We start from the raw sequence: 14,835 nt of genomic DNA on the forward strand, positions 1-14,835 counted from the left end.
TCTTACATAATAAGATTAAAAGTTTATAAAATGATATTTTTTAGAACTTATAGATGTCTTATAACAGAATAAAAACTTTTTATTTTAATCCAGCAATGAATAATAATATCAAATGTGAAAAATTTACATTTTAGTTTATTTATCTTAAGCAATAATAAACATAACTTGAAACTTTTGTAAAATTGAGGTTTTAATTTTACAATAATTCAACAACAAAATCATTTAGATTTGTGTTAAATCTAATTTTTTAAAATTTAATTTAATTTGATGGAACCTAAAATAATGTATTAAACAAGAATTTTAATCAAAATTGAAAATAATGGATGATTCTCTCTGATTTATATTCAGTCTACACAATATTCATTTACTTTTCAATCAATCCTTTCACACAATATAATGACCATCCATTTAATTCCATTATTGTCATCATTCAGTCTCACTAGATATGGACATGTTTTGATGCACACCCAACCATTCACAAAGATTATGTGCATTAAACTTCAAATAAAAGTTGAAATAATTTTACATGGACATTTGCAAACATCAGATTCTAATTATTTAAAAAAGTGCAGTAACTTTATGAAACGTTACATACAGCAGTGCCCCCTCATGTTGTCTTGGGATTCTAGAGCAACCATGAATTCGGAGCTCTAACCCATTTAAAACCAGGCAAGTATTTTGGAGGACTGGCCTGATGAACTAAGAAATAAAGTTCTGGATGAATATTACATACATGGCATCATTTTGTTAATTAAAATATTGTAATTTTATTCTACAAAAGAGAATTGTTTAGAAATGTAATATAGAGTCAATACATTTCTATCTATGTACCGATCTATCTTTATGTAACCCCTGCATTGTGTTATAGATATCCAACAACAAAATGAGGACGGACAATGAGCTTAGTCCAGTGCACCTCTCATTCATGTAAAGTGAAGATATCAGCAGTAATATTGCAATATCTTGACATGCCCACAGCACCTTGAGTTGGTATATATATTGTTTCATAAAGCCAAGTGCATTTTTGTGCCTCTTTTGCAGCTCTGCATTCATGTCCTCCAAAGTTGGGAGACAACATAAATACTCTTGTTGAAGAATTCACACCTCGATGGACATCCCAGTAGAGTGATTTCAACACCCTTGGTCAAATTAGAGGTGCACCCACAAGTTCGATTCACCAAGTCATCTCTCCTGCTTCCAACAATTTCTGTTGCACTATCTCATCTCAAATTTCTCCACTTCTGGTTCCTGTTCTTTGACAAGCCGTTTCGTCTCAATCTATGGAAAGTATATCTGAGGTTTGCGAGTTTGGATCTGCAGATAATCCTCTCACATCATTTTCAGTTACACATTGAAATTTCTGCATGGTGTCCAGGAGTTCTTTCATCTCTTTCAGAAGTGATTGGAGAAAGAACTGAATCATGTTTCATGCTGCAAAGGAATGACCTGTTACAAACCCTATACGAATTCGAACACCGCAAACTAAGATAATGTTCTCAGATTGTTGCACAAGTATATATATATATATATATATATATATGTGTGTGTGTGTGTGTGTCTCTGCAGATCTGACAAGTAACCAATAAATAACTCAGGTCTCCACGTACACAACTTTCAGTCTTAGGTTGTATCGTGTATTTCATAAGTGTGACGGAACAGAACCTGGTACGAATATAGTGTTGGTCAAGAGACTTACCACAAACAAATCAAGTTTCTGCTATGTGGTTACGCTTGTGGGGAAGGCCTCTGCGACGATTGTGTAACTGGAAAATCACAATCCACATGGCATATCATCAGCTTTCTTTGAAGGACTACGCATCAACCTCTCGAAGATTACAACGGAGCAAGAATTATGATCTGTTTGAGAATGCTGATATCGTAGACAGGAATAAGGGATACTAACCCCTCTGTTCAAATTGAACCTTTCCTTACGCATGCGTTCCGTATATTCTTGCACGGAAAGAAAAATAATTATATGGTGCTTACACTTTTCCTGCTCTCTTTGAACCAGAGCCTCTGCTTCACGAAGAGCTTTCATTCTCTTATCGTCCAGCTCTTGAGCTGCTCTATTTAATGCCATAAAATAATAGAAACACGATTTTGCAGCATTATATCTACATGTGCACAAGCAACACACCGACACCACTGTCAATACTTGTGAAATTTACCTGCAACTGTCTCGTGCATCACAAGGCTGCCACTCTGAAGTAATGGCCTCTTCATTCAACTTGCCACGTTACAAGTGAAATTGAGAATCATGCAGTGCAGTAATGCTTGAGAGGATTGCGTACATACAAGTACTGTACAATTCAGGAGTTAAAGAAGCTATTTAGCACGAAAATGACGTAACAAAGGCATGGAAGTTTCTACTTGTAAAACACCAACTTGGATGATGGCCGGAATATACTTACCTATCTAACATGCAGAAGTCTACTCAAATGCTCATCAAATATCCTCACCATTCGGCATCATGTGTTAGAATGGCTAGGTGTGCAAAACTAATTGAATGCCATGATGATGCAGTAGTAAATAAGGCACATCCTCCTCGAAGCAATTGAAACCCTCATGACCCGCCAGTTCATGAACGTGGTTGTGTTGTGGGTAGAATCAGCACAGATCCAGCGATTGGAGCCTTTGGCAGGTGAAGCTGGAGTTCCTTACTGTGGGGAATCGGTGGGGTCTTTTGATACAGGCAAGGATGTAACGTCCGGAGTGGGAGCTGTTGTAATGACATGTGAAATTACTTCCCGGCAAATTTTGTCCATCTCAGGCAAAGCGCCTTCATACTCCTACGAGTAGAGCACACTTCAAGTTCACAGTTAAGTGGTCAATCAAGACACTCCTGTCAAGATATATCAGCACATTAACAAGAAAATTATTTACAAAGTCACATTTATACTGCTCGTCCCTCTCTGAACAATTTCAGATTTCAAAGAATGACAATCACGGGGGTTGTGAATGAGACATTTTGGAGATGGTAAAAACGACCTTCAAGCAAATATCAAGCAATTAGGGTGCCAACCTCTACAATATATAGGGTGGAGTAGTATAAATCATGGCTTAATTTGTCACGATCAAAGTGGTTACTGCCCATCTTTGCTTTGTTCAAGAAGTCTTGAAAGCCTTGAAATAACTTTCCCTGGTTAAAATCGCCATGTTTGAGCGATTCCTCGCATATTGCTGAGCTCATACACAGCAGGGAATCCAGCGGGACAGTGCTGCGCTCCGGATCGGTCTGCACTTTCACTGTTAGTACGATTTGTGGTGCAGGGTGAATTTTAACTGAATGCATCTGATTCTCCAGTGAATTTCTAAGAACAAAAGGCTAAAGCAAACGAACAAACCAGTCTCTTTGCAGCTTGCTGGGCGACGGCTTGCAACTCATGTTTATAACCCGACAGATATAAGTAATTGAGCTTCCGCAATGCTGAAACGTTGGGACATGACATCACAAAAGAAGTGTAATTGGAACAACAGATAATGTCCAGAAATTCAAGTGGTCTCTTACATAATCAGTCTCTTCTATCACAAATAGCAAGTAAAATCGACACTGAAAGTCCGTCATTTCATCTAGCGTGTATTCCATCAAGCCGTTAATAGAATTCTCCATGAACATCGCCACCTTTCAATACTTTTAAACATAATACTACGGCTTTGTAGTTGAGTGCCGATGGAATAAGTGTGCGTGTCAACATGCATTATCATGTGTTCCCTTAGAATTAAACTGATACAGTGATGTAACATTCATAACTGTGACGCGTCAAAGGATGCTCTAAACAACAGTTTCGCTTGGAATTAAAAAAAAGGCATAATGTGACAAAGCATTAAAACATGTATGCTGAAAGTAGAAAACATACTGCTAAGCAGTGAAAGAATCTTCTTAAAAATAATATTTGTAATAATCATAAACCTTAGGTTGAAATTAATAAAACCTGCATGAAGATGCTCGGCAGGGTGCAGACCCTGTGATTTCAGGTCAGAGAGCACGTCGGCCTCATGCTTTGTCGCGTAGCCCTTCCTCACGGTAGCAACGCCTTGCGAGAAGGCCGCCGCTCCAGTCTTCGCAGCACTCTTGATGAAGGCGAGACCCTTCTTCGCAATTGCTTCTGCTGTTTGCTTTTCCATGGCTTCTCTTGGCAGGCTTCGGAGGTCCCCGGACAGCCGTAGGTGTGGGTTTGCAACAGAGATAGAGAGAGAGAGAGAGAGAAAGAGAGAGAGAAAGAGTCCAACAGTGACCAGCCACACAACTCCTACACCTTGAAGAAGAACCGAGGAAACGAAGGAGATCCAAGCAAGCTCACGAGATTCAAGCAGACAGAATTTAGGTCAACTTGGGTCGTTTCCTTTAACACCCTCAACACTATGAGTGTGTCACCAAGGGGCAAGTAACACGTGGACCGTTTAGCTGGTGTCACTTACCTTCGGATGAGACCCATGCACGACGAGTAAATAATTATACTAGCATTCCTGCCTTATGCGCAGCAATGTGTGCATCTTCATCGGCCTACCCACCAATGGAGATGTGAATTAGCCGCTCCTCCCAATACCAGAACACGATTCATACTGAGGGTCGGAGATACGAGACTCTCCGAAGAGTTTCATCGTCGTGAAGATTGAATTGCAGAGCGACGCAGAAGCAAACCAGCTGCGGAAAATCAATATTCCTGATGGAGCGGAATCAAAAGATTTTAGCGCTCTGAAGGACTCATGCGAAGGATTCGTCACCAACGATCTAACCTGTCAGAGCCTCCACCACTTTCATAAATGTCCGAGCATGATATGTGCAATTCATGACTGTAGTTGAAGGTCCCCCTACCCATGTAAAGATTCTAATCAGGGACACACTACACAGAATGGCATGAAGTTCGTGGGTCTGTCCAGTCAAGCTTAAGGGTCAAGACTTCGGTGGAAGCAAGAGATCCCGCATTGTAACAGACAGAAGCTTGAATCCATGATGGCAGAAGTTCGGAAACGGAGATTTCTTCGGATATGAAGTGGTCTTGATCTGAGAAGGCATGTGGGTTCGCAACAACTGGGCTGCAAACCACCTGCCACCATATCACAAGGCTTACTTGTTTCCTTCGCCGCTATGAAATGTCTCCGAAGTAAGCATCTGGGGCCTGAGCAACAAAGATACTTGGCTTACTCCTGGATTGTGAGGCCAACAACGAGCTCCTCAGTCGCTGCAACCAGGATCGAGCTGGTGTTGATCGAGCCCTTCCCAGCGCGCTGCAATCCTAACAGCTGAGCGTGTACCGTTCTGGGTTCAGGTCTCGTATCTCCATTGGCGACGAGCTCCTCGAGCCGGCATACTCCCCTGTATACGACCAACTCCAATGCAAATATTGGTTCTTGGCTGTTATATAAATAAAATTGTATTAATATAAGTTTTTATAACTTATTAAAAACATTATATTATATAAAATATTAAAAAATTGTAATTTAATTTTTATATTAAAAGATTATTGGTTTAATATGCAGAAAGAGTAGGAGTTGAATTATATAATTTTAATTCTGATGTAGATAAACTATTTTTTAAATTAAGGTGTTTTCACAATTTTATTTTTTCATAAGTATTTTTAATTAAATATTATTTTTAAAATTCTTTTTTATAAAATAAAAATTTTACAAAAGCTTGCAAAAATATCACCTAATATTTTAAAAACATATTATTAAAATACATTATGTTAATTCTTATTATTAAGAATTATAAATATATATATATATATATATATACGCACTTATCTACCTATATAAAAAAATGGCATCAGTTTGTCTATCTGTCTACAAAATAAACAATTTTCTAAGGTTGTTAGAACTGTTCATAATTACAGATTTAAATTGTTTAAAATTTGTTCTACCTCACCTTGAACTGTCTCCCATTCTTGTACCCCTTTGTCTCTTGTCTCCCATCTCCTTATCTACTGTCTTCCGTCCTTATTTGCAGTCCCCATCTAGAGCACTTTTATACTTGGTTTAACCTATTGGGATAAAAAAGATCATTGGATTGATAAAATGTATTCTACAATATATATATATATATATATATATATATAAACTTAAGATCTATTAGAGTTTAAATTGGTTAGGAGTTGATGGTACACATGCTACAAATAAGAATTGCAAAATACTAAAGCAAGTTTTTAAAACTCTAAAATTATCTACTTTGTATATATATATATATTTAGAGATGAATAACAAATATTTTTTAATCAATTTCCAACACACATATACAATTCAGAAACTTGTATAATTTTATCTATCATGCTCTTTTTATTTAACACAACTTCTATCTATCTATCTATATATATATATATATATATATATATATATATTATGGATGAATTTGGATTTTTCCAACAATTTTTTTTTCAAAATAAATTCATGTAAAAATATTAATAAATTGATACAATAAATTTGATTTGTTTGTATGTTTTTATCAATCATTTTAAATTATAATAAAACCTTTATTGACAACCAAAAAAATATTGTAAAACTTTTAAAGATTGTGATACTTTTTGATAACTTTTTTTTATCATACATTTTCATTGCAAAAACATCTCTATTAGATATAAATATCAGTGATTTAAGGTTATTGCAATCATTATACAATCATTTAGCTTGCTAAATAGGTTTCCTAGTATATATATATATATATATATATATATACACACACACACATACCATTAGTTTGAAAGTATGACAATCAATAGAACTCAACTTGAAATATTCACTACCATTAGAGTCTCAATACTAAATTTCCCTCTCACACTACTTTCCTTTCATTGAAGCCATGTTAACATGAGCCTTTACTGATAAAAAGACAGATAGTTTTAAGAAGACAATATTTCTACTCTTTGTCTTCTTCATCATCATCAATTTTACGAAGACCCTGTCACTAATCCATTATTCGTTTTCGTGTTGTGCACGTTTTTCACTCTAATCTAGGTTCTGGAAGTTTCGAGGAGCATTCTGCCGTCTGGATGCGCAAGCCGAGCTTTCATGGGTGCAGGTCACAAAATCGCCTTCATTTCCAAAACTCGCACGAGGTTTCAGTGTCACTGGTAACAGCAATCGACACAAACGTTGCTCATAAGAATCAGGAAGAATCGCTTCTGTGGTTTGATCTGATAACCTACATGGTCCTCACGGTGAACTGGTTTCCTGTCGAAGCTCTGGCAAGCAGTTTGACGATTTGCAGTAGCATGAGCATCTCCAGGGGGCTCTTCTGTCTTGCTTGGTATTGGCTTTCATTCTCAATGGTTTGCTGTGAAAAGATCTGGACACCAAGATCTTATCACAAAGTAGTCTTCTGAATCCAAATGGATTCTATTTTGATGGCTAAAATATGCAGTACTGTTATAATCTTGAATCAAACAGTTCATCCGTGCTGTCTAATGAGCTATGAGTCTAACGATAGTTATTTGTCTCGAACTCACATCCTTGACCAGGTTTTAGTAACCTTCATTGGTGGGTTATGGTGTTGTCGGTGGTGAAGCTCTACGAAACTTTCATACAACGTAGGTATTCCAGTCCATACCTGATGCATGATCTGGATCGAAGACTACCGATGCTAGGAGTGATGCTGTTGAACGTAATGCACTGGATTTTTGCATTTCTCTGCTTCAGCAGATTGTGAGATTTTGTTACGAAGGTGCTTTTTGAAACCATAGGAGAAGACACACTCGCGGAGTTCCCGGGCGCAGCAGCTGTCTGAATGAGCCTGTTCCTCCACTAGCACTTGATCTCAATGCTAGGGTTTTTACAGCAAATTGTACACACGGAGGTGAAGTAATTGATTGCAACAGGGAGAAGCTCCCGCACAATAAATAATCAAGTGGATTTTGTTAATGTGAAACTAAAGCATTCGCTGCTAATTCAGCATGGAGCTATCTGATGACCCACAAATCGAAGCATCCGGCATAGTTGGTTAATGATCACAACCCAACCTCGACTTGTTCGATTGCTCTAGCTGATGAAGTCACGCTGAGAGTAGTCAGAACAATCGCAACGGATCCGGTCACGTTATTCTTCGAGATACACTGCACATAAGGAATCGTTGTGGTACCAGAAGTGTACTGTTCCATGAGAGGTATTTCATTCTGCTCAACGAGCGAAGACAATGGAACGTCAGTATTTTGCCCTCAAATTATCAATATTTCATGAGTAAGATGGTCACTTACAAATCGTAAGAGCATGCGTGCCCATTCAGAAGTCTTCTATATTTCCACATTACTCTAATTGGTACAAATAATGAATTTCTTAATATGGTCTAACTCTACCTTGACTCCATCTGTACACCAGTTTTCAGCAAAATTCAGCCACCCCTGTGAAAGAGTTGAATTCGTTTACAACTCTTTAGTGATGAATCCCTTTACTTCTTTTTTTCTTTTTTTTGTCTACCGCAATGGAATGACTTACAGAGCAAACCTATAACAAATAGCCAAACATAATTTGAGTGGCAAGTTCATCTTACTGTGTCTGTCCTCTCTGTAAGTTCCATGCCGCTTTCACTCTACGATGTGTATAGGAAAATCACGTATATAACTACACGGCCTTTTTCCTCTTCAAGTAAATGCTCTCGAAGATGAAGAACCCGAAGAGTGCCGAAACTGAGAAAATGGAAAGCACTCCAACGGCGATATCAATACTGGTACTGCGACCGCTGATCGGGATGACTGTGAAGGTGTTGGCGACCTTGTTAGGGCTGGTTTGGCCGGTGGCAACCTGTTTGCCTTCAGCGTTGATTGCGTATGCGCGAACGAAGTATTTGGCACCGGGGATAGACTTGGAAAGTTTGTAGGTAGTTTCTCCTCCAGTTCTCGAGAAATCCTGTGTGGCGATGTCATATAAGCAGGTCTTGTCCTTCTTCAAGTCGTCGTTAGTGGCCCGCCATCCTCGCAGAACCTGACTTTCAGAAGCAAAGCATAGCTTGGTCTTGAGCTTGACGGCATCAACTGATGCGGTTGAGTTCACTGTCCATTTCACCAAAATTGAGTCCTCCCCAGTCTTCACCTCTGCCAATCATGAAACATTTAGTTGAGAAACTATCACGCAGGCAGAGCCCCCATTCCGAGCATTGGGAATGCAAAACCATAGAAAATGAGAAGTGGGCACAATGAACATTACCTAGTAGGTTTAATCTCTGCACTACCAATACGAAATGATCGTCCATTTCAGAAGTACAAACACCGAGACATACGATTTAGGCAGAGGCTCAGCAGCTTGGGATTGCAGCTCAGCAGAACTGATAAAGTGCGGAGTGAGATGATCGCGTTTACCTCCTATGGGTTTGCCATCGGGAAGAGCAGCAGTCACCACCAACGACTTAGGCAGTGTGCTGAATAGAACCTGTCCTTCGACACAGCTTGCGACTCCCAAGGTCGCGACAGTGGCCACGAGGATCAGGTAAAGCATGCGAGAGGAGGCCATTGTTTGGTTCTGCACAAGGACATGGCTCGATTTAGCTAAAAAGGGAAGCCAAACCTGTTTTGATTGATCGGGAGCACGTTCAATCTCTGAATACCAAAAGACAAAAGGGGAGCATATCTACCAGGAAACGCGATTTGGCTCCTACCACGCTACCACCTTTATCACCTATCTACTCATAACCGAACACAAACAACTGATATTGCTAAACCACTCTGCAGTTGCTTAAACACAACGACCTCTCCCTACATTGCTCCCCACAATAACTAGATGCGGACTCTTTGAAGGTGACCAGTATGACGGCAGGCCTACATTTGACCACAGAGACTGGTAACCAACTGTCCAAGGCTCAATCAACAATTTCCAGCGGAACATCACTCATAATTCAAACTTCTGACTTCCCATTCCGTTTGAATTATGAATATCTGTGACAGCAGGTGTGCAAATTCTGGGCCCCAGGATGTCATTACATCCTGCGCATCTTCCAAATTGCGAGACAAACAGTACTGATATGTAATGTAAAGCTGAACTCTTACCGCACGGCGTTGGCGCTCCAAAATGAATGCAGTCTAACAGCCAGATGCAAGGTTTCAAGTATTGCAAGGAGATCGAGACAGATACTGAACGCGGGAGACGGGGGGGTTACTTATTAGAGGACTCCGCTTTACATCTAGAGTCCCGGGTGGAGGCAAGCGGAGACAAGAGGCTCGGGTGCGGCTATTGAGTGGAGGCGGCGAATCGTGAGTTTGTTGAACGTGGATCCCACCGTTCGCCGCTGTTAAGGGAGCGTTGCCCCCACCATGGAATCCACTCGATCACTGCCCTCCATGTCAGCAGCAGGTCCTGGAGACGCTGGTGCGGAAGTGGTGAGCACTTTCTGGAAAATCCACGAGGGCGACGCGCTGCATCCCGTCACGAAGTTAGGGCACTCCATATAAAATACACTTTTCTGTTACTGGTGCTCGTTTCTGATTAATTGCTGTTTGGCAACATCGATGGTTAAAGTTAGATACCTCTGTGTCCCATGCAAATTCCCTGGCGCTTGTATCTTTATGTCTAACCGTGGACCATTCTCCGCATGCACCATTTTCAGGTCCCCGGATCCAGGGCTTCAGTCAACGTGACAACACCATCCTCTCCTGGATGAATGAGGACACTTGGGATCAACAAGCAGTTCCAAGCAGTGGGATATCCAAAGCCATAGGTCGAATTGCTGGAAGCAGACCAAAATTAGACTCCCAAGCAAATGAGAAGTTGAGAATCGTTACTTCTAATCCCCACCGTGCAGAGTTTCCTGAAATGCTGGTATCTGCCAAGACTGCTTAACTTCTCGTGGGTTTCGACCACAACTGAGGTCTGAACTAATAGAAGTTGCCCTAATATGATGCAAAGGTAAAGGACCCATCGTCGACTACCTCTTCAGAAACTGAGGCACACGACAAAGATACGCTACAAAGATACTTTCCGTCTTCGTTCAACGGGTGTTGGAGTTGGTGGAGCTCTGTGTGGCCACAAGTTCTGCTTTGATCGCAACACACTGGACATTGGCACCGCAGATTGCTTCATGTGAAGTGGGCCTCACAGCCTGGAAATTCTCATGCCTGGATGTGCCATTCTAAAACTATAAAACAAAGAGTAATCCTTACTTGTCCAACTGACCAATGTGTTTTGAAACATTGCTGCTACTCCTGACCCCTTCCTTTCTCCGATTTCATAATTGTTACAGTCGCCAGTAAATTTTGAAAGTTTTATTTTTGAAAATAAAATTAAAAAAATTACAAGTCAAATGCTTAGAGATTTTATTTTATGCCGATAAACATAGTGCCAACTTTTAATGATTTTGAGCTTTTCAAAAGCAAACGTCATATTGATCAACGATTTATTGACTGGTTTCAAGAATAATTAGTGCCATTTATTCTTGCATTAATTATTTTCAAACATGATTGAATTAGTCAGCACCACGCATGAATTTTTATTGTAGGTAACCAAAAAAACACACTTCACATGAGTAAATTGGTTAATATTTGGCACCTCTCGTAGTTAATGCCCTTATGTTTGGCCTTAGTAGTTGCCCCTTTAGTGGTCGGCGCACCTCTCTAAGAATGTCTTTATAAAATGTGCAATGCACCCATATATATATATATATATATATACTGAAGAAGTAAAGACATATGCTTCATTTGTAACCTATTATAAAAACATGTGTAAAACACTCTGTATAGCCATGCATACCAATACTTTCTGTACTAAAGAATTACCACCATTCTTTGCTACATTTTCCAAAGGGAACAATTTTGAACCGCATCAATTCATAATTTAAAGCAAATTGTTAGCTGCGAATATTGCACAATATGGGCAACAAAAAAGATCTGGGATAATACAATACAAGAATGAGACAAATAAGTCGCCATTTATTTTTGTGGTTAGTGGATGCAAATCCAAATACAAGCTCAGTTGAGATTCAACAGAATGTGCCCTTGAAAGCAGCAAGAATCTCACCATCTTGGACATCGATGCAGCAAAGACTGTGTAATGGGGGACATTTGCAAAATTAGTCACATGAAAATGCACGCCGGCCAAACACCGCATCGAGATCAAGGTTTGTTTTCTCCACTCTGTTTTATTCTGCAGCGATCTTTGGATTCTACACAAACAGGAGCAAGTGAAGGCGATGTAGAGATTGGGTTCCCTGCACCAAGCTCGCCTGGTGGGTGCCGGGGCCAGAGACTGGGGTCGTCTCCTCTCGACGACCAGGGCCACTGCAACGCCGACTGTCTAGACACGGAAGTCTTTCTTCCCAGATCGTGACTGACAGCGATCTCCGGGGGACGAAACGGCGTGATCCTTTACTCGCTAGACCAGATTTAGTGTTACTGCGACTAGTCGGCACACGATGACGACCTCGATGCAAGATTTGCAGCTCCAGTAGCTGCCAGATCTGTGCTCATCCAAGCCTCGAGGACGAGGGTCACCGTGTTCAGGCTGCAGGGTCGCGTCGCTTCATAAAGCAGCACTTGCAGAGGTAGATGGAGATGGACTGGGTGGTTTGTCTTGTGTGTAGTTTGTGCAGCGGATACAACTCAAGTTAGAAGTTTATTTTTGTACAAGTGTTATATACAGGCTAAGTTAATGGTCGCAGTAACTCCGAGCACATGGTAACTATTGGCCTATGACGTGACGTGGACCATATGATAACGAGGAGTTGGACTGGATATCAGTCGACGACAGCGGCGCAGGTTGTATGTCATCAACATTTCTCCTCAACCTGCGTTTCGCTTTGTCACTTTTTGATGGCGCAAAAAATATAAGAGCAATTCTTGTGCGCTAATTCGATGTTGGTTTGTTGTATTGTCTTTTGTTCAGCTCCTCGCGCTTGCGGTGTAGTTGGCGATGGCCGTTTGCCGTCGATTGTGCAAGTTAATTTATGCATCAACTTTGTGTTGGGTAGGATTGGTGCTGTCGCATGAGTGCTTTGTGAGAGGAGGTGTGAGTAATACAGTTAGGGTGGTAGGTTCTCGTTCTAATGGATCATAGGGGATTTCAGGGTTAGTTTCAGAGAGGTCTCTAGTCAGGTATTACACAGTTCGTAAAGGGTACTCTACAGGGGTGTTCACGTCATGGTCAGAATGCAGAGTTCAAGTTTAGCGTTACCGGGGTGCAGAATATAAGAAATTCAATGAGCGTGGAGAAGCAAAAAAATTGTGCAACAAAAAAGCTAAGTTCAATTTGCATTCTAGTTTCGGATTTGTATAACTAGGCTAGGATTTTCTTCAATCCAGCATTTTCTTTGTAAATAAAATTGGCTGGTCCCAATGCTTTTGTGAACAAATCTGTGTGTTGATTGTATGTGGGTACATAACTTACATTGATAGTGCCGTCTTGTTGCTTGTTGCAAAGATAGTGATGGTTCAACTCTATGTGTTTTGTCCGTTGATGCATAACTGGATTTCTAACAAGTCATATGCTGCTCATGTTGTCACACAGCAGTGGCGTTGGTCCTTTGTCATCCATTTTCAGTTCTTTCAGCAATCTTCAAAAATATGTAATGTTGCTAAGAGCTTTTGATAAAACACAATATTGTGCTTTTGTGTAGAAGAGCGTAGTATTTGATTGGAGTTTGCTTGACCAAGAAATTGGCAAGGATCAAAACTTGTACAGGACCCCTAACGTGGATCTTCGTGAGTCAATGTCCCCTGCCTTGTCCGAGTCAACGAATGTGTGCAACCCTATTTTGTCATCAGTAGGGTAGAAAATTCCGTAGTCCATGGTACTCTTAAGAATCTCAAGATTTTTTTGGCAAAAATGAGATGTGCAAGTTGAGGTCTTGTCATGTATCGTGATACATTCTCGACTGCAAATAGAATATCATAGGGGTTGATGCTAGCATATAATAGTCCTCCAACTAAACTTTGATAGAATTTAGGATCAACTTCAGAAGTGTTAGTTTTTTATTATATTATGTTGATTTTTGGAATTCATGGGCAATGAGGAAGCCTTACAATTCGGTATAGGAGTGTTTGTATGTACCTCCACTTGTGAAAGTAAATGCCATCTTGAGTTTGATATAGCTCAACTAATTTTAGTTGGGAGTTGATATAGCTCAACTTTGAGGTACAATTTTGCATCACTAAAATTAGTTATCTCAAATGTGGTCATCAATTTTTTTGTAAGTTGTTGAATGCATTTTGTATTGTTTCTTGTTACTATAATGTTATTAACATAAATTAATATGATAGTATATTTATCATTTTATATTATGAAATATATGTTTGGATCTTCATTGTTCTTTAAGAATTGTTAATTTTGTAGGTACATGTCAATTCTATTGTACCAAGCTTGAAGAATTTGCTTTCAGCTATAAAATGCTCTTTTAAATTTATGCACTTTGTTGTAACATCTTGGTTCTTTAAATCTTGGAAATAAGATTATATAGACTTCTTCTTCCAACTTTCCATTTAGAAATATTATTTTGACATCCAAATGTTGTAATTTCTATTGTTTTCTTGCTGCCATGGTTATAATATAATTATATTATTTATTTATTTATTTATTTATTTTGAAGAAGTCAATATCTTCTTTTTAGTCATATCTTTAGGTAAAAATACAAGCCTTCAACTTTTCTATGTTTTCATTTAAACGTAGCTTGAATTTAAAGATCCACTCTATAGATATGAGGTGCTTTCTTTCTAATAAGTTGATTAATCTCCATGCCTTATTTTTTTTTGAGTTGATTTAATTTCTTATTGAATTTCTTTTTATCAATTTTTATATTAAATTGCTTCATTATAGGTCCTAGATTTTATAACATGCTCTATGCTACAATTAATTTATCTTTGTATTTGATATTGGATTTTTTAAAATTTTAAATAGAATATCTTTTTTGATTTATAAGTATAGCATTTAATT

General features: G+C 39.2%; 2 protein-coding genes and 3 long non-coding RNA genes across 8 annotated transcripts; 2 read left to right on the forward strand and 3 right to left on the reverse strand.

Moving 5' to 3' along the window:
- Positions 1-533: 533 nt before the first annotated feature.
- Positions 534-4,265, reverse strand: LOC112295117 (uncharacterized). Of its 3 annotated transcripts, none has more exons than XM_024546317.3 (7): positions 3,933-4,265; positions 3,345-3,427; positions 3,023-3,235; positions 2,662-2,789; positions 1,987-2,114; positions 1,697-1,763; positions 534-1,431 (listed from the first exon to the last, which is right to left on the reverse strand). In XM_024546317.3, the coding sequence occupies exons 1-6, from the start codon at positions 4,123-4,125 to the stop codon at positions 1,726-1,728; spliced, it is 783 nt and encodes a 260-aa protein (XP_024402085.1). In that variant the 5' UTR covers positions 4,126-4,265; the 3' UTR covers positions 534-1,431; positions 1,697-1,725. The 3 variants fall into 3 exon arrangements, with proteins under 3 accessions (XP_024402085.1, XP_024402083.1, XP_024402084.1); XM_024546315.3 differs by having other exon boundaries at positions 677-1,314; XM_024546316.3 differs by having other exon boundaries at positions 1,321-1,458.
- A 192-nt stretch (positions 4,266-4,457) lies between these two features.
- On the forward strand, positions 4,458-7,884 carry LOC149987429 (uncharacterized). Its single transcript, XR_016498182.1, has 2 exons — positions 4,458-5,319; positions 6,949-7,884. It is a non-coding gene; the product is annotated as an uncharacterized LOC149987429 (long non-coding RNA).
- Positions 7,885-8,136: 252 nt separating this feature from the next.
- On the reverse strand, positions 8,137-10,035 carry LOC112294988 (high-affinity nitrate transporter-activating protein 2.1). Of its 2 annotated transcripts, none has more exons than XM_024546032.3 (3): positions 9,966-10,035; positions 9,282-9,441; positions 8,137-9,017 (listed from the first exon to the last, which is right to left on the reverse strand). In XM_024546032.3, the coding sequence occupies exons 2-3, from the start codon at positions 9,430-9,432 to the stop codon at positions 8,548-8,550; spliced, it is 621 nt and encodes a 206-aa protein (XP_024401800.1). In that variant the 5' UTR covers positions 9,433-9,441; positions 9,966-10,035; the 3' UTR covers positions 8,137-8,547. The 2 variants fall into 2 exon arrangements, with proteins under 2 accessions (XP_024401800.1, XP_073396664.1); XM_073540563.2 differs by having other exon boundaries at positions 9,554-10,035.
- A 114-nt stretch (positions 10,036-10,149) lies between these two features.
- On the reverse strand, positions 10,150-10,977 carry LOC149987430 (uncharacterized). The gene is made up of 3 exons (XR_016498180.1): positions 10,845-10,977; positions 10,443-10,568; positions 10,150-10,331 (listed from the first exon to the last, which is right to left on the reverse strand). It is a non-coding gene; the product is annotated as an uncharacterized LOC149987430 (long non-coding RNA).
- Positions 10,978-11,538: 561 nt separating this feature from the next.
- LOC149987431 (uncharacterized) lies at positions 11,539-14,376 on the forward strand. The gene is made up of 2 exons (XR_016498181.1): positions 11,539-12,665; positions 12,793-14,376. It is a non-coding gene; the product is annotated as an uncharacterized LOC149987431 (long non-coding RNA).
- The last annotated feature ends 459 nt before the right edge of the window (positions 14,377-14,835 follow it).

Source organism: Physcomitrium patens, chromosome 18 (genome assembly GCF_059467195.1).
Source record: "Physcomitrium patens ecotype Gransden chromosome 18, ASM5946719v1, whole genome shotgun sequence".
Taxonomy (NCBI): domain Eukaryota; kingdom Viridiplantae; phylum Streptophyta; class Bryopsida; order Funariales; family Funariaceae; genus Physcomitrium; species Physcomitrium patens.

Bases quoted from the DNA above. Each gene is read 5' to 3' on its own strand.
- LOC112295117 (XM_024546317.3), bottom strand. From the start codon at position 4,125: ATGGAAAAGCAAACAGCAGAAGCAATTGCGAAGAAGGGTCTCGCCTTC. The intron at 2,790-3,022 runs GTTGGCACCCTA...CTCTACTCGTAG, and splicing joins CCACCCTATATATTGTAGAG to GAGTATGAAGGCGCTTTGCC. The intron at 1,764-1,986 runs GTAAGCACCATA...GTGATTTTCCAG, and splicing joins TCAAAGAGAGCAGGAAAAGT to TTACACAATCGTCGCAGAGG.
- LOC112294988 (XM_024546032.3), bottom strand. From the start codon at position 9,432: ATGGCCTCCTCTCGCATGCTTTACCTGATCCTCGTGGCCACTGTCGCG. The intron at 9,018-9,281 runs GTAAACGCGATC...CATGATTGGCAG, and splicing joins CGATGGCAAACCCATAGGAG to AGGTGAAGACTGGGGAGGAC.